This window comes from Neomonachus schauinslandi, chromosome 14, assembly GCF_002201575.2.
Source record: "Neomonachus schauinslandi chromosome 14, ASM220157v2, whole genome shotgun sequence".
NCBI classification, from domain to species: Eukaryota; Metazoa; Chordata; class Mammalia; order Carnivora; family Phocidae; genus Neomonachus; species Neomonachus schauinslandi.
Genome location: NC_058416.1, coordinates 49,709,631 through 49,733,428, shown reverse-complemented (window position 1 = coordinate 49,733,428; position 23,798 = coordinate 49,709,631). Strand labels below are relative to the sequence as shown.

Genomic DNA, 23,798 nt, shown 5'->3' with positions numbered 1-23,798 from the left:
TGCATTGATTGCATTTAGTGTTATGCTCTTCAATTTCGAACAATTACCCAGCCTAATTGTAAAGTCTTTAAAGGCTTCTTTATAAAATTAAATTAATCTACAATAAAATCATAATGCCAGTTGTGTAGAGCATAGTACAATGAATCTCTATATTACCAGTATCCAGACTTAACAAAAATTCAAAATTTACTTAATTGCTTCATCTACCTTGTCCTCTGTTTATTTCCTTAAGAGCCTCAGGTAAGCATCTTTAAAAATACCTGGATTTTGGGCGCCTGGGTGGCTCAGTTGGTTAAGCGACTGCCTTCGGCTCAGGTCATGATCCCGGAGCCCCGGGATGGAGTCCCACATCAGGCTCCCTGCTCAGCAGGGAGTCTGCTTCTCTCTCTGACCCTCCTCCCTCTCATGCTCTCTGCCTCTCATTCTCTCTCTCGCAAATAAATAAAAAATTAAAAAAAAAATGCATGGATTTTTCGTATAGAACCACAATGGCACTTAACAAAACAATAATTTCTTGGAAACATCTAATAATGGAGACCATAATCAAACTTCTACAATTGACTTTAAAGTGTTTTTTTGTTTGTTTGTTTATTTGTCTATTTTGTTGTTTCTAGAATCAGGATTCAATGAAATCCGTATATTATATTGGGTTATTTCTCCTAGGTTTCTTTTAAAATAAAGCAGTTCCCCCTTTTCCCTCCCTCTCTTTATTTTTTATTTTTTTATTGACTTTTTAAAAAGCCAGGTAAATTGTTCCATACTATAAAATGTCCCATATTTGAGAGTTGTTGGTTTGCTTCTTAGTGACATTATTTGTTTTCTTTTATACCTCATATTTTTTGTAAAAATAAAAAATTAGCTCTAGAGGCTTAACTAAATTCTGGTTAAGCAGCACTCAGAGTGAAATAGTCCATACACATATATACAATTGATTTTTTCTTCCTTCCTTCCTTTCTTTTTCTTTCTTTCTTCATCAAGAAATTTACATTGACGCTGACTTCTATTCCAGATTGCTTATGCATTTCCAAAACTCAAGCTTAATCCTGACTCATTTCTCATAGTTTTAAGGTCCGTTTTCTAGAGACTTGTGGGGTTCTTTGCAAGGCGGGGTAAGGAGGTGGCATCTGACACATGATCCTTTTAGTGAGTCTTTGGCTTTGATCGAAAGAGACTAAAATAACTAAATATAATATAACCAAAATAACACCAAACCTTCACCAACACTTTTTTTCCACAAAAGCATGTAAAATTGGTCAAAAACATGTTGCAATCAAGGATATTGATATTAGACAAGTCTAGTAATACCATTACCGTGGAATGAGCAAATTACCCTTCAATCACTTCTTACTCCAACCCCAGCTCCTGTTCTTTCATTACTCATCTTTAATTATGTAAACAATTTTTAAGTATGATATTCCTGGTATCATACTCATAAGCAAACTATTTTTTTTAAGATTTTATTTATTTATTTGAGAGAGAGAATGAGAGAGAGAGCACATGAGAGGGGGGAGGGTCAGAGGGAGAAGCAGACTCCCTGCTGAGCAGGGACTCCAGGATCATGACCTGAGCCTAAGGCAGTCACTTAACCAACTGAGCCACCCAGGCGCCCATAAGCAAACTATTTTTGATAAGGTTTTACTGAAGAATAATTATTCAGGTATCCCTTTAATATTTAAAACTGATGCCCATGCATATTTACTTATTTAACATATTAAAGTTCTAGGCTATTTAGTATAACTTGAGTTTTAAATGTGAAAAGTTATCTACAAAATTTGTGAAATGGACATTTGCTTTCACAGCTCTTACAGTGAGGTGGGGTCCATCTATTTTGTTCTGGAAAATAAATCAGGTGACTATGGAAGAAACACTTCATTATCCAGTACAGAAATGTCTATGCTCTCTCTAGACTAGTTTGAAATGAAAGTCTGAGATTCTTGTAAACTTCCAAGTTACCAGTATCCTCAATAAATAGTTGCCCTCTCTGGAGCACCTGGGTGGCTCAGTTGGTTGAGCATCTGACTCTTGATCTCAGCTCAGGTCTTGATCTCAGGCCTGTGAATTCAAGCCCCACATTGGGCTTCACGTTGGACATGGATCCTACTCAAAAGAAAAGAAAGAAAGAAAGAAAGAAAGAAAGAGAGAGAAAGAAAGAAAGAAAGAAAGAAAGAAAGAAAGAAAAAAGAAAGAAACAAGATGAAAGAGAAAGAAAGAAAAAGAAAGAAAAAAAAACAAGATGATATAAGGAACTTTTATTTCAGTCACTTTTTTCCTGTTTTAAGTATCAATATACATCCTGAAGTTCATTTTATTGATTGAATAGTGTACCTGAAAGTATAAATTTTTACTGTATTCTCTTTAACAAATCGACAATAAGTTAAATAATTATTTGCATATCATGTAATTTGGAGGATAATTTCTGGAACACTGAAGCAGAAAATCAAAGTGGAAAACTGCGTTGTAATAACAGAAGCAGTGGTTTAAAACTGCTCATTTGCTCTCAAGTGTTTTCTTGGTACGACAGGATATACTGTCAAAAAATCACAGTGGTGTTCTTGTTTTCCTACTAGCAACTCACCTGGGAACCATAGCAACAAAACTAGAAATTTTTCTTCTCCGAGAAACCTACACATATTTTAACAAAGATTGGTGGTGGGTGGTGTGTTTGGGAGGGATACAGGAGAAAAATATGTAGACACTTCCCAAAGGAAAACAGACTCTTTTAATCATATATTTTCATTCCCAATTTATTTTTGATCCTCATATTCAGATTTCTTTGATTCCACAGAAGAGTTCACCATGTTTATGCTAATATTTCTTGTAGTAATCATTCCCATGTTATTTTCCACCATACACCTATTTATCAAATCCATTTTATGGTTTTTACTCTTTTTTTTTTAAATAAATTTTGCCAAAATTTCCTGCTCTTCCCCATGGAGAACCAGAGCAACCAGTAGCTACGAGGAACGTGTGTTGCTTTTGCCTCTTGCCTCTGCTGTAAAGAGCAATCTAATTTTTCCTTTGCAAACCAACCTCTACTCCCCTCTCAGTGCGGGTGGTGTATGTGGCTCTGACCTCACATGACCTGCCATAACCAATCAGAACACTGCTTCCCTCTGCCGGCGTGATGGACTCAAGGATAAACCTATGACAAGCAGTGAGAGGATTTCCCCAGGTCCCTGGAGCGACTAGGCTCTTGGCTGAGATACTACACTTCTAGAACGTAAGCCTGGTGCTTCAGTGACTGTGTGAGTAGAAGGTCAACCCAGAGGAAAAAGTAGCTAAAGATACAAGGATCCTGGTAACATCAGTTGAGCCCCTGGATTCATGTTCAAAGCCAACTTTTCCACTAAAGTTTTTTAATTACGGAGTCTAATAAATTTCCTCTTCTTTAGCCAGTTTAGATTGGGTTTTCTATTTGCAGGCAGAGGATTCCTTATACAAAAGCATATGTTGTGAAAATGATAACCTAACACAAGTTCCATCTTTACATTTCTTTCCCACACACATTTAAATGTTTTTGTAATTATGTTTTATGTACTGAATGATACCATGTACTCTAACTTATTAAAAATCACGCCATTTTAATAATTCAGTTTTGGAAACAAAGCTATATGTGGTAGAAGCATCCAGTTATGAGCTGGGAAACTTAGGTTCTATCCTATTTTGTGTCTAATTGCAATTTAGGACATGAACATGTTGCAATTTCCTCCCTGGATATTGATACAATAAGTAGCTTGAGTCCGACTGTCCCAAAGGCACTTCCAACATTAAAATTTTGTTGCTCTTAGAAATACAGCCCAGAGGGGAAAAATGGAAGAGACTATATTAAACAGGAGGAAATAGATAAGAAGAAACACTTTTCTTTCAGTAAAACTGGGTATTAATTTGAGGTGCTCATGTATAAAAACTTTGATTTTTTTTGGTCAAAGGAAAAAACTGTGGTAGGGTACATTATTGTTCCCCAGTATTTCCTGCCCTTCCCTATTGGACTGTTATGTATCCTCACCCCCTTAATGGCAGGTTTGGCCTTATGACTTGCTTTGGCCATGAGCTATGAATGAAACTGACCCATGTTGTGTCTGGGCAGAAGAGTTTGCTCCTGGGTCACGTGTTCTCTTTTCCTTTGCCATGATAATCCGCGATGTTCCAGATGAAGGGTGCTCACCCAGGGTTCCAGAGAGAATAGGATGTGCAACAAAGCTGCTGCTGGCCCATAATGGACACGTAGTGCAAGAGAAAAATTAACCTTTGTTTTTGTAAGCCACTGAGATTTGGGGAATTGTTTGGTAGCCCAGCATCATCTAGCCTCTCCTGACTAATGCTGTAATGGAGACTAGGCAAAATTATATTATGATGGTTATGCAGGCTAAGATTGAGGCTCGCACTGTATTTTTTTTTTTTAGATTTCATTTATTTACTTGACAGAGAGAGAGAGCACAAGTAGGCAGAGCGGCAGGCAGAGGGAGAGGGAGAAGCAGGCTTCCCGCCGAGCAGGGAGCCCGATGAGGGGCTCGGTCCCAGGACCCTGAGATCATGACCTGAGCCCAAGGCAGACGTTTAACGACTGAGCCACCCAGGCACCCCAAGGCTCGCACTGTATTAATACAGAAAATTCATACAATCATTTTTTTCTCCAAATTTTTCTAAGCTTGGTTGATTAGATGTCAATTTCATTACTTAATAGTAAAAATATATGGCCTGCAATGGTGCCAGAATCGTAAAGGAGCCACATGTACAGAAGTTTAGTAACAGGAAGCTTCTCAAGCCTGAGCTTATTTTATGTGAAAAGAAGTTGCAATTGAAATAAGAAATAACGAAAAAGAAAAAAAAAGAAAGAAGAAATAACGATTTTAAAAGTGAGACTGGAAAAAATAAAAAAATAAAAGTGAGACTGATAGTTAGGTGGAAGCTGTGAAATCCTGAAACTTAAATTGTGATTACATAAATTCCCTCAGAAATTGGAAAAGAGGTTAAAAATGCCATCTAGACAGAAGTACAGTAACACCTGAAGCAATTATAATAAATTGTGTTCTAATTGTGTATAAAACTTAATTGTAATTACCTTTGGATTCTAAAATAATATATTGAACACATGTAATTAATATACCTGAGGCCAATAAAAATACTATTTCAAGGGGCATTATTAAGGGATGAGTTACTGATTGTGGGCAATTTTATGTGCCATGCTCTGAGGTAGGGAGTAGACTATACTGGAAAAAAAAAAAAAAAGACTCTGAAGAAGCTTGCAAAGAAAAATGCTTTAAAGACAATAATGGAAACTATCCTATAACGAAGAAGGGTTTTTTGTTTTGTTTTGTTTTGTTTTGTTTACACCATTGGTGTCTGGTGATTTTGAAAATATTTTCCTTGAAAAAATATAACGTGAACATTGAAATATAATTAATGATTGGCTAGGATTTCTAAATTATAACCCTAAAATTAGTAACACTGAGATAAGACTCCCTATCTAACAATAGGGACCTTCAGAGAGTAATGTCTGATGCATTACTTCCACATCCTAACTAACTCTGAAATACATTTCTCTTTTGGCCAACTCTAATCCAATTATCATAAGAAGGTGGAATTATGGAAACCATAGTTCCAGTATAAAACCAAGTTGACACAACACAAAACCACAAGGAATCCTTCAGAATTTTCTTACATTGTACTTATCTTTCCATGTCTGTACATACAAATCTATTTAAGTTTATATCATGTGCATACAGAATTTTATAATTCAGATGTTCATAAACTATTTTGATTTTTAATTCTTTTACTGTGACAAAGGCAATGATATAAATGGTCACATGACACTCAAAATATAAGAAATGTAGCATTTGTTTTGCTATATACAATGACATCAACATACAGGTATGCCTCAGAGACATTGCAGGTTCAGTTCCAGAACACTGCAATAAAGCCAATATTGCAATAAAGTAAGTCAAAAGAAACTTTTGATACCGCATGCATATAAAACTTATGTTTACACTAGACTGTAGTCTAGTAAGTGCACAATAGCATTATGTCTGAAAAAAATGTACACACCTTAATTTTAAAATTTGTTATTGCTAAAAAACACTAACCATTATCTGAGCTTCCAGTGAGTCAGTCTTTTTGCTGGGAGGAGGGTCTTGCCTCTATGTTTTGGCTGCTGACTGACCACGGTCGTGGTTGCTAACGGTTGCGTGGCTGTAGCAATTTCTTAAAATACGACAACAATGAAGTTTGCCACATCGACTGATTCTTCCTTTCACGAACGACTTCTCTGTAGCATGAATGCTGCTGTTTGATAGATTTTACCCACAGAACTTCTTTCCAAACTGGAGTCAATCCTCTCAAACCCTACCACTGCTTTCTCAACCAAGTTTATGAAAGATTCTAAATCCGTTATTGTCATTTCAATAATCTTCACAGCATTTTCACCATGCATAGTTTCCCTCTCAAGAAACCACTCTCTTTGCTCATCCATAAGAAGAAACTCTTCATCTGTAAAAATTCTATCAGGAGCTTGCAGCAATTCAGTCACATCTTCAGACTCCACTTCTAATTCTGGTTCTCTTGCTATTTCCACATCTGCAGTGACTTCCTCCACTGATATCTAGAACCCCTCAGTCATCCATGAGAGCTGGAATCAACTTCTGAATTTCTGGTAATGTTAATATTTTGACTTCTTCCCATGAATCAGGAATGTTCTTTTTTTTTTAAAGATTTTATTTATTTATTCATGAGAGACAGCGAGAGAGAGAGAGGCAGAGGGAGAAGCAGGCTCCCAAGGAGCAGGAAGCCCGATGCGGGACTCGATCCCAGGACCCTGAGATCATGACCTGAGCCGAAGGCAGACGCTTAACCATCTGAGCCACCCAGGCGCCCAAATCAAGAATGTTCTTAATGGTATCTAGAATGGTGAATCCCTTCTAGAAGGTTTTTAATTGACCTTCCACCGATCCATCAGAACAATTCTGTCTATGGCAGCTATGGCCTTATGAAACATACTTCTTAAATCATAAGACTTGAAAGACAAAATTACCCTTTGATCCATGGGCTACAGAATGGATGTTGAGTTAGCAGACATGAAAACCACATTCAGCTCATTGTACATCTCCATCAGAGCTCTTGGGTGACCAGGTGCTTTGTCAGTGAGCAGTAATATTTTGAAAGGAATCTTTTCTTCTCAGCAGATCTCAACAGTGGCCTTAAAATATCCAGTAAACCATGTTATAAGTAGATGTGCTGTCATCCAGGCTTTGTTGTTCCATTTCTAGAACACAGGCAGAGTAGATTTAGCATAATTCTTCAGGGCCCTAGGATTGTCAGAATGGCAAAGGAGCTTTGGCTTCTAGTTAAAGTCACCAGCTGCAGTAGCCCCTAACAAGACAGTCAGCCTGTCCTTTGAAGCTTTGAAGCCAGGCATTGACTTCTCTCTAACTGTGAAAGTCCTAGATGGCACCTTCTTCCATAGAAGGCTGTTTCATCTACATTGAAAATCTGTTCTTCAGTTAGCCACCTTCATCCGTTATTCTAGTTCGATCTTCTGGATCACTGGCTGCAGCTTCTCCATCAGCACTTGCTGCTTCACCTTGCACTTTGATGTCGTGGAGGCAGCTTCTTTCCTTAAACCTCATGATCCACCCTCTGCTAGCTTCAGACTTTTCTCCTGCAGCTTCCTTACCTCTCTCAGCCTTCCCAGAATTGAAGAGAGTCAGGGCCTGGCTCTGGATTCGGCTTTGGCTTAAGGGAATGTTGTAGCTGGTCTGATCTTCTATCCAGACCACTCAAACTTTCTCCATCTCAGCAATAAGGCTGTTTTGGCTTTCTTATCATTCATGTGTTCACGGAAGTAGTACTTTTCATTTCCTTCAAGAACTTTTCCTTTGCATTCACAACTTGGCTAACAGTTTAGCACAAGAGGCCTAGCCTTGAGCCTATGTCTGCTTTTGACATGCCTTCCTCACTAAGTTTAATCATTTCTAGCTTTTAATTTGAATTGTGAGACATGTAGCTCTTTTCACTTGAACACTTAGAAGCCATTGAGGGTTATGAATTGGTCTAATTTCAATATTGTTGTGTCTTAGGGCATAGGGAGGTCTGAGAAGAGGGAGAGAGATAAGGGGGAAGGCCGATCAGTGAAGCAGTCAGAACACACACATTTATTTTATCTATTTATTGTTTTTAAGTAATCTCTACGCCCAGCGTGGGGCTCGAACTCGTGACCCAGAGATCAAGAGTCACATGCTCTACTGACTGAGCCAGCCAGGTGACCCAAACACAATTATTGATTAAGTTGGCTGTATTATAGGGGTGGTTCATGGTGCCCCCAAACAATTACAATAGTAACATCAAAAATCACTGAAAGAAAATCACTTATCACAGATCACCATGACAAATATAATAATAATAATGAAAAAAGTTTGAAATATTGTGAAAATTACCAAAATGTGACACAGGGACAGGAAGCGAGCAAATGCTGCTGGAAAAATGACACTGATGGAATTGCTTGATGCAGGGTTGCCACAAACCTTCAATTTGTAGAAAATGCAGTGTCTGTGAAGTGCAATAACATGAGGTATGCCTGTATATTTTCTCCTGTTTTCCAAAGTAGATAAGACATTTATTATTACTACAATGACCATTTCTCCCAGTTTACACAGGTTGTCTTGGTATAACTAAGCCCCTTTCTTTTTCAGCTTCTCCAATATATGGGGTCACTCTACTATCAGTGATTATTTGGGGTCTTTGCCCATCTCCACTAGATGGCACTGGAATCCAGGAGCTTATCTTGATCCAGGAAGATGGGAGGCATCTGGAATTTAATCCACAGAGGTTGCTGCTAATACTGCTAATCCTTCTGTTACCATTGAAACTGTCCCCAGAGCCTGGGCTCTTAGTGGTTAGTCCCCCTTGGTACTCACACAGCCATCCCTGTACAATCCCCATATGAGATCCCCCTGGGGTCCTGGACCCTCCATAGGCTTCTTCTCACCCTCTCCACCTTCCTTCCCCATCTTGGATTAGTTTAGACCACCCCAACCTCCCTTAATTTACAGCACCAACTTTCTTTGCTTCTCCATTATACCATCCAGCTGAATTCTCCTTTAGGGACACTGACCAATCAAGATAAACCCTGTGTTGGAGCTATGTTCCAGGGGGCCCTGAAGCACAAATATGATGATGAGGGGACACTAATATCTTGGTAATGACTTTTACGCTGCATTAAATTTCCTTATGTATGTATATCTTGGTGTATATGTGCAAGCATTTCAACGGGATCAACTTATAGAAGTGAAATTCCCTATCAAAAGGCACATATTTTAAGCCATTTTTTTAAAATTTTATTTATTTGTCAGAGAGAGAGAGAACACAAGCAGAGGGAGCGGCAGGCAGAACAGTCAGAACAGGCAGAGGGAAAAGCAAATTCCCCGCTGAGAAAGGAGCCCAATGCGGGACTTGTTCCCAGGACCCTGGAATCATGACCCGAGCCGAAGGCAGTTGCTTAACTAACTGAACCACCCAGGCGCCCCATATTTTAAGCCACTTTATTGAGGTGTGACTGACATGGAAAAAGCTGTACATATTTAGCATATACAACTTGATTAATTAGAAGATGAGTATACATACATGAAACCATTACCACAATTAATGCCATAATGCCATAAACGTATCCCTCATTTCCAGAAGAGTCTTCCCACCCTCTTTATTTGCTAATTGTATGTGTCATAAGAACATCATCAGATCTACCATCTTAGCAAATTTTTAGGTATACAATTCAGTATTTTTAACTATAAGCACTATGCTGAACAGTAGGTCTCTAGGACATTTTCATCTTACATTACTGCAACTTTGTACCCTTCGACTAACACCTCCCCATTTCCTCTTCTCAGATTCTGGTAGTCATCATTCTATTCTCTGCCTCTATGAGTTTAACTATTTTAGATCCCTCATATAAATAGGATCATGTAGTATTTGTTCTCTGGGATCTGGCTTATTTCACCTACCATCATGTTCTCCAGACATGTCCATTTGATCACAAATGGCAGGATTTCTTTCTTTTTCATGACTGAACGGTATTCCATTGTGTGTATATACGACATTTTCTTTATCCTTTCACCCACTGTTGGACATTTAGGTTGTTTCCATGTCTTCACTATTATGAACAATGCTACAGAGAACATGGGAATGCCGATATCTCTTAAAGATACTAATTTCAATTCCTTTGGATATATATCCAGAAGCAGAATTAATGGATCATATGATATTTCTATTTTTACTTTTTTTTAGGAACCTCTATACTATTTTTTATAGTGGCTTCACTGATTTACACTCCAACCAACAGTATACAAAGGTTCCCTTTTCTCCACATCCTCACTGACACTTGCTATCATATTTTTTAAAGATTTTATTTATTTATTTTAGAGAGAAAGGGAGTGAGAGCAGGGGGAGAGGTAGAGGGAGAGAGAGAGAGAATCTCAAGTGAACTTTGCACTGAGCGGTGAGCCTGACATAGGGCTGGATCTCACAGCCCTGACATCATGACATGACCTGAAATCAAAAGTCTGATACTTAACTGACTGAGCCACCCAGGCACCCCCCACCCCTTTTTCTTTTTTAATAATGGCCATCCTAACAGATGTGAGGTGATATCTCATTGTGGTTTTAATTTGTTTTTCCCTGATGATTAGTAATATTGAGTACCTTTTCAAATACCTGTTGGCCATTTATATATCTTCTTTGGAGAAACATCTATTCAGGTCCCTTGTCCATTTTTAAAATCAAGTTATTTCGTTGTTTCCACTATTGTTTGAATTACTAATATTTCTTGAATATTAACCCTTCATTAGATATATGGTTTGCAAAGATTTTCTTCTGTTCCATAGGTTGTCTTTCACTTTGTTAATTGTCTCCTTTCCTGTGTTTAGAAGCTTTGGTTTGATGTAATTCCATTTGTCTATTTTGCTTTTGTTGCCTGTTGCAATGCCTACATTGCATATGTACATTGCTTTGGATTGTATGTACATATTAATAATAAAAATTCTTCCAATCCATGAACATAGAATGTATTTCCATTTATTTGTATCTTTAAAAATTTCTTTTATCAATGTTTTATAGTTTTCAGTATACAAATCTTCCACTTCCTTGGTTAAGTTTACTCCTAAATATTTTATTCTTTTTTTTTTTTAAGATTTTATTTATTTATTTATTTGTCAGAGAGAGAGCACAAGCAGGGGGAGTGGCAGGCAGAGGGAGAAGCAAGCTTCCCTCTGAGCAAGGAGCCCCATGCTGGACTTGATCCCAGATCCCTGAGGACCTGAGCCAAAGGAAGATGCTTAACCAACTGAGCCACCCAGGAATTCCCTAGATACTTTATTCTTTTTGATACTTTTGGAATTGGGATTGTTTTGATTTAGATAGCTTGTCTTTTTCTTGATTAAATTCTCTGGTTAAAACTTCTAGTACTATCTTGAATAGAAGTGTCAAGAGGGGGCATCCTTATCTTATCTTGATCTTAAAGGAAAAGCTTTCAGTGTTTTATCATTGAGTATGTATGATGTTAGTGGTAGGTTGTGAAGAAGTAAATTTCTTCTATATCTTATTCAGTGACAGTTTTTAACATAAAAGGTGTTTAGTTTAGTCAAATACTTGGTCTACGTCTATTGAGATGATCATGTGATTTTTATCCTTCATTCCTTTATTGTTGCGTATCACATTGATTTGCCTATGTTGAACTATCCTTGCATCCCAAGGATAAGTTATGTATATCTTTTTAATGTGCTATTGAATTAAATTTTCCAATATTTTGTTAAGGATTTTTGAATCTATATTCATTAGGGATATTGGATTTTTTCTTTTATTGTGGTGTCTTTAACTGGCTTTGGTATCAGGGTGATGCTGGCTTTGTAAGTTTGGAAGCCTTCCCCCTCTTCAGTGTTTTGGAACCAACAGTTTAAGATGGATTAGTATTAATTCTTCCTTAAATATTTGGTAGAATTCAACTGTGAAGCCATCTGGTACTGGGATTTCCTTTTTTGGGAGGTTTTTTTTTTTTTTAAGATTTTATTTATTTATTTGACAGAGAGAGGCACAGCGAGAGAGGGAACACAAGCAGGGGGAGTGGGAGAGGGAGAAGCAGGCTTCCTGCTGAGCAGGGAGCCCGATGCGGGGCTCGATCCCAGGACCCTGGGACCATGACCCGAGCTGAAGACAGACGCTTAACCGACTGAGCCACCCAGGCACCCCGGGATTTTTTTTTTTTAATTACTGATTCAATCTTCTTACTTGTTATTGGTCTCTTCCAGCTTACTATTTCTTCTTGATTCAGCCTTGGCACATTTTTTGTCTCTAAGAACTTATCGATTTCTTCTAGATCATCCAATTTGTTGCAAATAATTGTTCATAATAGTCCCTGATTTTTTTTTATTTGAGGCATTAGTTGTAATATATCTTCTTTCATTTCTATTTATTTGAGTGTTCTCTTTTTTCTTAGTCTGGCTAAGGGCTTGTCTTTTTTTTAAGATTTTATTTTTAAGTAATCTTTACACCCAACATGTGGCTCAAACTCACAAACCCAAGATCAAGAGCCACATGCTCTACTGACCGATACAGCCCGGGGCCCCATTAAGGGCTTATCTTTATGAACCTTTTCAGAAAACCAACCCCTGGTTTTGTAGAATTTTCTATTTCATTTATTTCTGCTCTAGTCTTTTTTTTTTTTAAGATTATTTATTTATTTATTTGACAGAGAGACAGCAAGAGAGGGAACACAAGCAGGGGGGAGTGGGAGAGGGAGAAGCAGGCTTCCCGCGGAGCAGGGAGCCCGATGCGGGGCTCGATCCCAGGACCCTGGGACCATGACCTGAGCCGAAGGCAGACGCTTAACGACTGAGCCACCCAGGCGCCCCAACCCCACTTTCATTTAAGGGTAACATCCAGAGAGAAAATCAATAAGGAACAGCAGAACTGAATAACTTTACAGACCAGATAGACCTAATAAGATATATGCAGAACACTTCATCCAACAGCAGCACAATACACATTCTTCTCAAGTACATACAGAACATTCTCCAGGATAGATCCTATGTTAAAAGACAAACAAATCTTAACAAATTTAGCAAGATTGAAATCATCCCAAATATTTTTCCAAACACAATGGAATGAAACTAGAAATTAATAATGCAAGAAGATGAGAAAATTCATAAATATATGGAAATTAAATAACACACTCTTGAATAACCATTGGGTCAAAGAAGAAATCAGAGGGAAATTAGAAAATATTATGAGAAAACAAGAAAAAACAACATACCAAAAATTATGGGATGCAATGAAAGCGGTAGTAAGGGAATTTTATGGTGAGAAATGCCTACATTAAAAAGAAGAAAGATCTGGGGCACCTGGGTGGCTCAGATGGTTAAACGTCTGCCTTCAGCTCAGGTCATGATCCCAGGGTCCTGGGATCGAGCCCCGCATCGGGCTCCCTGCTCGGCGGGAAGCCTGCTTCTCCCCCTCCCGCTCCCGCTGCTTGTGTTCCCTCTCTCGCTGTGTCTCTCTCTGTCAAATAAATAAATAAAATCTTAAAAAAAAAGAAAAAGAAGAAAGATCTGAAATAACAAACTAACTTTACACCCCAAGGAACTTATAAAAAAGGAAGAAACCAAGCCTAATTAGCCAAAGAAAAGAAACAATAAAGACTAGAGCAGAGGGGCACCTGGGTGGTCCTTTCATTCAGCATGTAGTTCCATCTAATTTTTTTTCTCCATTCAGCCACTCTATGTCTTTTAGTTGGGGAGTTTAATTCATTTGCATCTAAAGTAATTATGGACAGGTAAGGACTTCATACTGCCATTTCATTAATCATTCTCCGTCTGTTTTATAGTTCTTTTTTCCCTTTCTCCCTCTCTTGCTATCTTCTGTTGTATTTGATGAGTTTTCATATTGATAGGTTTTGATTCCTTTTTCTTTTGTACATTTCCTTTAGATATTTTCTTTGTGATTGCTCTGATGCTTACATAAAACATAACAGTCTATTTAAAGGTGATAACCAAACTTCAATTGCATAAAGAAACTCTACACTTTTACTTCATACACATACACTTTATTATTGATGTTATTGGTATTATTATATTATTGATGTCATAATTTATATCTTTTATATTATGTATATATTAACAGATTTCTTAGTTATAGTTATTCTTAACACTTTTATCTATTAACTTTTATTCTAGGGTTAAAGGTGACTTAGGCACCACCATTACAGTATTACATAATTCTGTGTTTGTCTATATATTTACCTTTACCTGTGAGATTTATTTATTTTTATTTTTTTAAGATTTTATTTATTTGAGAGAGAGAGAGAGAGCATGAGCAGAGGGGGAGGGTCAAAGGGAGAGGAAGAAGCAGGCTCCGTGAGAGCAGATCCCAGAACCCTGGGATCAGGACTGAAGGGATGCTTAACTGACTAAGCCACCCAGATGTCCCTACCAGTGAGATTTATACATTCATATGCTTTTGTGTTGCTCTTTAGCATTCTTTCATTTCAACTTGAGGAACTTTCTTTAGCACTTCCTGTAAGGCATGTCTAGTGGTGACAAACTTCCTCAGTGTTACTTGTCTGTCATCTATCTCTCCTTTTTTAAAGAACAGTTTGCCAGGTATAGTATTTTTGGTTGGCAGTGTGCTGTTATTTTTGTTGTTTGTGTACTTTGAATATATCACCCTACTCTCTCATGACCTGCTAGGTTTATGCTGAAAATCTGTTCATAGTCTCATGAGTATTCCTTGTAGGCAATGAGCTCCTTTTCTCTTCCTGCTTTCAAAATTCTCTCTTTGTGTTTCACTTTTGACAATTTAATTATAATGTGTCTCAGTGTAGACCTCTTTAGTTCCGCCAGTCTTGGGATTTTCATGCATCTGGATGTCCATTTCCCTCCCTATATTTGAAGAGTTTGAAGAGTTTTCAACGTTTTTTTAAACAAGCTTTCTATACCTTTCTCTTTCTCAGATTCTTCTGGGATTCCCATATGCATATATTGTTTTTCTTGATATTATGCCTTAAGTCCTACAGCCTTTCTTCATTTTTTTTCATTCTTTCCTCTTTTTTCCCTTCTGACTGGATAATTTAAAATGATGTCTTTAAAATAAATTAAAATAAATAAATAAATAAAATGATCCATCTTTGAGTTCACTGATTCTTCTTCTGCTTGATTGAATCTACTTTTAGAGCTCTCTGTTACATTTTTCATTTCATTTATTCTATTTGTCAGCTCTAGAATTTCAGTTCAGTTCTTATTTTATGGTTTCTCTTTGTTGAGCTACTCATTTTGTTTATTGCTTTCCTGATTTCATTTAGTTGTCTGTGTTCTTTTGCAGTTCATTGAGTTTCTTTAAGATTATTATTTTGAATTCTTTGCCAGGCAATTCATAGATCTCCATTTCTTTGGGATTAGTTTTTGGAAGTTTATTTTGTCTTTAGTTGTGTTGTTTCCCTAATCTTTATGTTCCTTGTAGCCTTGCATTAGTGTCTGTGCGTTTGAAGAAGCAGTCACCTAGCCTTTATTGACTAGCTTTCAGAAGAGACTAGAGATTCTGAAGTTTCTCAAAATTTGTATGAATACAGCTGCTCCACTCCTCTTACTCCTTCCTGATGTGGAAGTCTTGGGATTGTGTGCTTTCTCCCTACACTACAGTGTTGTGCCAAGTGCTGAGAGTCAACCACTCCTTTTCCTAAGGGCAGTGCACTGAGATGCTGTGATGATGGGCACAAGCTTCACTGCTCTCCCTCTCTCCTGAAGGAACAATCTTAGGGTTGTGCACCTTCTCCCAATCTCACAGAGTCAAGGCGACTACTGGGGTCTGTGGGCTCAGCTGGTCCCCAGAGGGGTCATTGACCAAAGGCTTTGAGCCCTCACCCTTTTTCTTAGCTGCCCCCAGGTTATTTAGCCATATCTATTCCCTTAGCATTCTTAGTGAGGTGAACCAGAAGCAAACCTCTTGAGCAGTTCCCCAAAAGGCTGGGGAAGCTGGATGCTCACATCATTCTCTGTTTCCCCTGTAGAGAAATCAGGCACCAAAAGTCTCTCTCTCAGTGCTGAGCTGTGCCAGTTTGGGGGAGGGGTGTGAACAGTTAAATTTAAAGAGTTCTTACCCTTCTCAATGCAGCTGCTCTTGGATTTTGTGCACCACTGGGATTCTGGATATTCTCAACTAGAGCCCAGAGGTCTCATAGAGGAACTTTTTATCCATGGGTATTTGTTAAATTGGTGTTTGTCAGGGTATGAACGCTGGGTCCTCCTATTCTGCCATCTTGATGATGTCATATACATGTATATACTGCCAAAATAAATTTCACCCAATAACAACTATTTTCCCATTTCTTGAAAGTACTAGATATTATGATTAAAAAGCATAATCTTAATGGGCAAAGAAAATGGTTACGTTGGTTTTAATTTATAGTTTATTAGCCATTTGTATATTTAAATAAATTTTCTATTCATGACCTTTAGCTTATTTTTCTATAGGATCTTTTCTCTGCCTCCCCCTCTGTCTTTCCTTCCTTCCTTCTTGTTTTTTAAACTGTTGGCAGGATTTTTAGAATTGTAATCTTCTGGGGTGCCTGGGTGGCTCAGCTGGTTAAGCGTCTGCCTTCAGCTCAGGTCATGATCTCAGGGTCCTGGGATCAAGCCCCGCATCAGGCTCCCTGATCAGAGGGGAGCCTGCTTCTCCCTCTCCCTCTGCCTCTCTGCCTGCTTGTGCTGTCAAATAAATAAATAAAATCCTTAAAAAAAGTAATCTTCTATTTTTCAAGTATTTTCTCCAGTGTCATTCAGTTTAATTTTGCCTCGGGAGTCTTTGACCATATAGACCTTTACATTTTCATATATGAAGTCTGCTAAATGTTACATTTTTGGCATCGTTGAAAATTCAGATGGTTTTAAACACTAGACAAATAACGCAATTAGGTGAAGTGGCCCAGGTAGGACTGGATGATCTGGAATATGCCCTATCAAAAATGGGTAGGCAATTGCTTCTGTGCATGATTCAAGCAAACTTACTCTTGACAAACAAAGAATTACTGGAAATCAGGTTTTAACTGAAATATTCCAATTTAAAAATCAGCAACTAAACAAAGTTTAAAAACAGTGAGTCTAACAAAACGATTATGAAGGCTGAGTATTACTAAGTTCTCTTGTTCTTGTAGTTTTCCAGTTGATTGTTTCAAACATTTTTGGTAAGCAATCATATAACTAGCAAATACAGATTTACTTCTTCCTTTCAGTATTTATAATACTTCTTTCTCTTATCTGTTGTATGTTTGGATCCTCAGAATAAGGTTCAATAGTAAGAATCCTAGTCTTGTTCTGGAGTCTGATGGTTCCTTGTTAATTGTGTTTTTTCTAAGTTGACGCACCACTTTTATAGTTAAATAGGAGTTATTATGTAAATAATTCATAAAAATGATGTGGTTAAGATGGTAATTGTTGATATGATAGTATGTGGTTTTAACTTTTTGAGCATTTGTGGTGCAAGTGTGGATTAATTTAACAAACTAATGAAACGTGAACCAATGAGAAATATAATTTTAAGTATGTGATTATGAAGATGGTCCAATTTTTCTATTCTATCAAATGCACTTTCTTGAAAGCCTGGCTGGTATGTTTATGCCACTAAGATAGAAAAGATTTTAACTATAGTTTAACAATGTTATTTTTGCATAAATCTTCTGCTTAGAAAATCAAATATAGTGAAGCTGACTCAAAACTAATTACAAGGGGCTTCTACATTAAGATTTACATAAATAAAATGTTTAAATTTGGGAGAAACTTATTATAGAAAGTTCTAATGCTATTATTTCTTATAATGAAGTACTTATAGACACCATAAATAGCAATGATGAATGAAATAAACAAGTTACAGAATATTGCACATGAAAAATATAAAGCCATTTATATAAATGTAAAAGCCACATACAACTTTATATGTATATGTGGATATATGCATATTCAGTAAAGGGCTGGAATATGAATGAGAAGAATACGCATCAAATTAATGGTCGTTACTGTTTTGTGAGGAAGGGAATAGGAATGGGGAGGAGGAACAAACAGATCTTTGATTAAATTTTTTACGAGCAATTTGAAGCAAATATAACATTTGCTGCTTCTGGATGGTAGATATAAAAATACATTTTGTATTCTTTTGCAGATTTAAAAATACCAGTATTATGAGTATAATGAGTAAAATAAATGGGCTTTTTTTTTTTTTTTAAAGATTTTGTCAGAGAGAGAGAGAGCACGAGCGGGGGTAGAGAACCAGAGGGAGGAGAAGCAGGCTCCCCGAGGAGCAGGGAGCCCGATGCGGGGCTCGATCCCAGGATCCCGGGATCATGACCTGAGCTGAAGGCATGCGCTTAACCGACTGAGCCACCCAGGCACCCGGGTTATTATAGAGTATCTAATGATTATGAAAATGAAAACATATTTTATCAGAGTTTGATTGCCATGTTTAGATTTTTTTTTAAAATTTTAAATGAAGTTAGGTTATTTTTTTTTAAGATTTTATTTATTTATTCATGAGAGACAGAGAGACAGAGGCAGAGGGAGAAGCAGGCTCCCCACAGAGCAGGGACCTCGATGCGGGACTTGATCCCAGGACCCTGGGATCATGACCTGAGCCGAAGGCAGACGCTTAACCGACTGAGCCACCCAGGCGCCCCTAAAGTGGTTTTCTGAACTTAGAAGAGAAGCAGCTTTCTTGGCTGACCTGGTTCTACAATGCGGCATTTAGAGTCATTCCTCAAATCTCTGTTAGTTCTCAAGAGTTTCATGCTCAGATTAATTTTTTTTTAAGTCCTCTCCTTCTTAAACTAATTAGAATTAACTGTTCTCTGCACGTCATTGGACCTTGTCCAGAACCAAACAAGTGTATACCAACAATACAGCAAGCAGCATGAGCTTCACACTCCTGTCAATTCTCCCGGGCCCCCGAGGAGATGCAGATGCAGAGTGGCCCAGGGCGGGTGCTGAGCACGCAGTGGGCTTGCATTACAGCTGAGGAACGTGGAGTTTAGGGTATCTGAATCTTTTATAAGGAGCACAAGCAAATCTGCCAACTTTGGTCTAGAGGGAGATATTACCTTTTATTATACTGGACAGTAAACAACCGGTCTTTCTCTTGAGGGAGACATGACTGTTGACTATACAAATCTCTTTGGTACAGATAGTTCAGAACTAAGGCTGTCAGAGCCACTGCTCATAAGACATGGAGAAATGCAAGAGACCCGCGGAGAACTGTTTCCCAACAGACCGCAGTCAACTTTTGAACTGTAGCCACTAGTTTTAGAGCCCAAACCAGATTTTCTTTTAAAAATTCACTTTAATCTAATCATGGAATTTAACAAACATTTGTGTATAGTCAGGGACTAATTTCTAACATGGTTTCTATTCATTTCAGCCACGAGAAAACACCAGTCATTGTTAAAGGTATCCATCCATAAATTACTTTTATTTCTCATTAAATGAGCACAGAGTCATTAGCATATTAATAACAGATATGTTTATTATTACATATCCATCAGTGCGGCTTTCAATACCACTTGAAACATGCATATCATCCTAGAGACGAATCAGTTTTCCAGTGCTTCTTATTCGATACACATTACTGCAAAGCCATTATAAATTACTGAGGAGGTATTTGGTTAAAAAAATAAACAATAAATCATACTGCCCATATGAATCAACTCTTGTTATTGGACAAGAGTTTAACAGTATTTATCTGGTAATTCCTATGTTAACTGGAAAACATCACAGATGTACTGCCATAATTTTCTTTTATATTGATGTAACCTACATATTTTGCAGAATTTTATAAAGTCATTCATTATTGTAGCAGGTAGTTTAATGCAAAGATTGTACTCAATTTGTGAAAGTCCAACAAAACTCTAAATATTTTAAATTAAACCAATTATCAATGAAAAACCCACTGACACATAATTTTTTGAAAATATGTTCTTTTGAAATTTCTATATTTAGTCATGGCAGTAAAATAATTCTTTCAAATTAAGGCACTAAAAGGGCAATGAAACTCCCATTGAAAGTGTTCTAAGAATAATTTACATTTCAAACAGTGCATACAATTCTTATATGTTTGTTAACTTAATGTCTTTATCACTTAAAACCACAAAGAAATACATTATACAATTACAGAAATGATGTACCCCACAAAATGCTTTTAAAACTTGGTTCTTTTGTACAATTAGTTCCTAACGTCTCTAGTAGTAAAATAACTCAATATGGCTTGGCAAAAATGCATAGATTAAATGTAAATTTTTTTTTTTTTTGCCTTCTCCCATTCCCCAATCTATAAACGTGCTGAAACATATACAGTATTTTGTAAAGCATAATGTAAAATATTTATTCTCCATTAAGTCCGCCACGGGCAATCAAAAGTGAGGCTTTTAAATTCTACAGTGAGGGCACTGAAGTCAAGTGATGTCACTGCTTTCTTAAAATAGTTTTGTATAGTCTTGCAAGAGCACAAAGACTGAAGTCATTTAAAAGAATTTCAGTTGTCTCATTTTGAGATATTTTCTTTACTCCTTCCATGAGCTGATCTTCATAGTGATGGCCATTCCACTTGAAAGTGAAAGTCCCTTCCTCTCACGCATATGAGGAAAACTGTGTTCTATCATGATTGACAGGCGTTTTCTTAGAAATTCAAAAAGGCATCACCTTTTTAAAAAATATATCTACCTAAGCTTTCCCCCAATTGTACTTGCATTACATAGTAATAATTAATCTAATCTACCTGTAGGCAAACCCGCAATTAAAAACAAAACAAAAAACAAACCAAAAAAAACCCTCAGTGTGCTTTTGTGCCAAAGCAAGGACAGAATAACAGCAATCTTAACCCGGAAGCCTGTGATATTTGTGTCAAAGGAACAGCCTGTCTGCTCTGCATGGTTAAAGAAGCCTGGTTTATCAGGTAGCATTCCACATGATTCCACAAGGTGTTAGGTCACATGGTTAACTGCTGAGGACGGAAGGGGGGCAGAGAAAGAAAAAAATTGTAATTAAAGAAATAGTTTAAAAATACAAGAAACAAAATTGCAGGGAAAGGTAAATATACTTTATTTTTATATGTGATTAACAAATACACAAAATTCAGAAAGCAGGAAAAGGAAAAATATACTTAGCATTATTTTCTTCTTACTTCTGTTTCAAACACATGGTGTTCTTTTTTTTTTTACAAAGCTATAATTCAATTTTAAATAATTTTGGATACAGCTTTATCCTATACAGGAGATAGTGATAATAGGAGGTGATAATAGGATTTTACAGAAGTAAGTGAGGAGTGAGGTGATAATACACTGGAATAGTATGGCAGCTGAAGAATACGGAAGGTGTAATGCCTTTTAATCATTTCAAGAATTAGACTTGGTTATTGATAATAGGGAGTAAAGAAACGGGATGAATTAAAAATGGTTTTAAGTCTGAGTGGAAGACTCGAGTGACATTAACAGAGAGGCAAATCAACGTTAGGTCTCAGCTTCTAGATCAAAACGTTCCTCTTAATAGAAGGATTAAACTCTAGGAAAGTTGGTATTTGGTACAGGAGAAAAAACTTAGGCTTTAGAATTGGATAAAAATAGGTTTCAACCCGACTATGCCACTAACTTGATGTGTGATAGCATCCAAGTGGCTTAATTCCTCTGGGACTCATTTATTCACGTATAAAATGAGAACTTAATGAGACATCTATCATAACCTCTCTTCAGGAAAGGGTTTAATTATGTCTTGTAATTGTTTATTATAGAATATAAATATTTTTGTGAAAAAATTCTATCAAAACCAGTTCAAAAAAGAGGGGGATACTTAATTGGGAAGTTTATTTGCAACACCATCATCACTGATACCAAATAATTTTGATTAAAAAAACATCTATGCCAACATAGTTAAATTTAAAGAAGAGCAAAGTTTTATATGAATCTATTTACATTTAAAAAGGGTGGCAAACCACAAGTTATTTAAAACATTAAGGGCTAAGTATGTGTCATGTATACCAACCAATGATAGTAAAATTTGACTTGGACCTGGAACTATGACATTTATAAATATTATTAACTTCAAACAGGAATCAAACTAATTTGTAAAATCATACATTCTAAATACTTAGCTACAAATGATGCCTTCTATAGGGAAAAGAACAATTAGATTTTAGATTTTAATAGATATTAACCAATCACTTTCACACTGTCAAAGAGGTTAACACTGCAATCCTTACCTAGTTTTTCCAGATGTATTTTTGACCACTTTTCGGAACGACTGATTTGCAGTAGATCTTGTAGAAAGCGTTCGAGGGGATGCACGAACAAAACCAGATGGTGGATTCTTAGGGATCTTCTTTACCAAATGTGTTACCCATTTTTTTTGTTCATCCTGAGAACATGCTAACAGCAGCATATCTCTTGCTGATGTTACATCATAACTTACTGTGTTAAAAAAAGACACAATTAAAGTCATACAATACCTAAAACGGCTTTTAGGTATTGAAGCATAATTTCGTAAGTTCCTAAAATTTTAAAAGATTTACTATGCTTAATTAAGCTTGGACAATATCTCTTTCTCCTTAATTAAGGCTGAACATTTAAAAAGAAAACATTAGTCACAAACTATTAAGAAAAATAAAGTAAAAACAGAAATACAAAAAAAATGCAGAAGTGAAACAAATCAATGTATTCTTAGAACATAAGTTTCTTTTTTTTTTTTAAAGATTTTATTTATTTATTTGAGAGAGAGAATGAGAGAGAGCATGAGGGGTCAGAGGGAGAGGCAGACTCCCTGCTGAGCAGGGAGCCCGATGCGGGACTCGATCCAGGGACTCCAGGATCATGACCTGAGCCGAAGGCAGTCGCTTAACCAACTGAGCCACCCAGGCGCCCCAGAACATAAGTTTCTTATCTTAAAATAGTTATTGCCTGTATTCTTTCCGTCAGGTTACCTCTGCTAACCAAGAGGACATTTTGTCTCTGATACATCATGTTGGTCTAGACAGTGAAAACCAGACAAAAAGAAAACAAGCACAAACTAACAACTCACAGAGGAATAATACAGTGGAACTCACCTACAGCCCTTCTCTCTAATTGAGAGTAATCTCTTAGAGGTACGTTTTTTCTAAGGGGGTAATTCTCTTTAAACACATTATGTTCAAAGCTAAATCTGTAACTGTGAAATGTCAGCTACGACACTGTCGCTCCACCACGTCCAAATATTACTTCGTACAATCTCTTTTCAAATTGGTGTAGAAAATGCTACACTTGAAAAGTTAAAGAAGTTATTTAAATGGGACTTCATTTTCTAGTTTTTTATAAATTGTAGGAATAATTTTTATGCCTTACCTTTACATGGAGAAATCAAGTCCTCTTTCTTATCCAAGTGATCTCTGTGGCACTTCACGTGGCATCTTCGACATTCCAGGGCAGGAGGTGGCTTAAAAACATGCCAGAGAGGTTTGGCACATGCCTCACAGTTGGCAGGGAAGTGGTAGAGTGTAGGAATGAACTCATGGCCTTTGTGGTTTTGAAAATTAGTCTTCTCCGCTTGTTGTACTGGTTCCATCTCTACATCTTTTCTACATTCACCTTCATTTGCATATAGTATCTACATTCAGGAATGGTAAAAGGAAGATTTTAAAAAGTCTTAATTTGTACATAAAAGTTCCAAATGTATAAAAAGCACTGGTGTATTTGCATTTACTTCAAAAAATGCACTTAGTACTTAAGTAAAAGATCTTCTAAAATTAGAATTTATGGTTTTTAC

General features: G+C 36.9%; 1 protein-coding gene across 1 annotated transcript in view; it reads right to left on the bottom strand.

Annotated features, from left to right (window-relative positions):
* Positions 1-19,419: 19,419 nt before the first annotated feature.
* Positions 19,420-23,798, bottom strand: part of ROCK1 (Rho associated coiled-coil containing protein kinase 1) — a 153,119-nt gene continuing 148,740 nt past the window's right edge. Inside the window, exons 31-33 of the mRNA XM_044921234.1 lie at positions 23,378-23,639; positions 22,264-22,471; positions 19,420-21,012 (exon numbers count right to left, since the gene is read on the bottom strand). Of these exons, the coding sequence (XP_044777169.1) occupies positions 21,006-21,012; positions 22,264-22,471; positions 23,378-23,639 (477 nt within the window). The 3' untranslated portion in view covers positions 19,420-21,005. The remainder of the gene's footprint in view (positions 21,013-22,263; positions 22,472-23,377; positions 23,640-23,798) is intronic.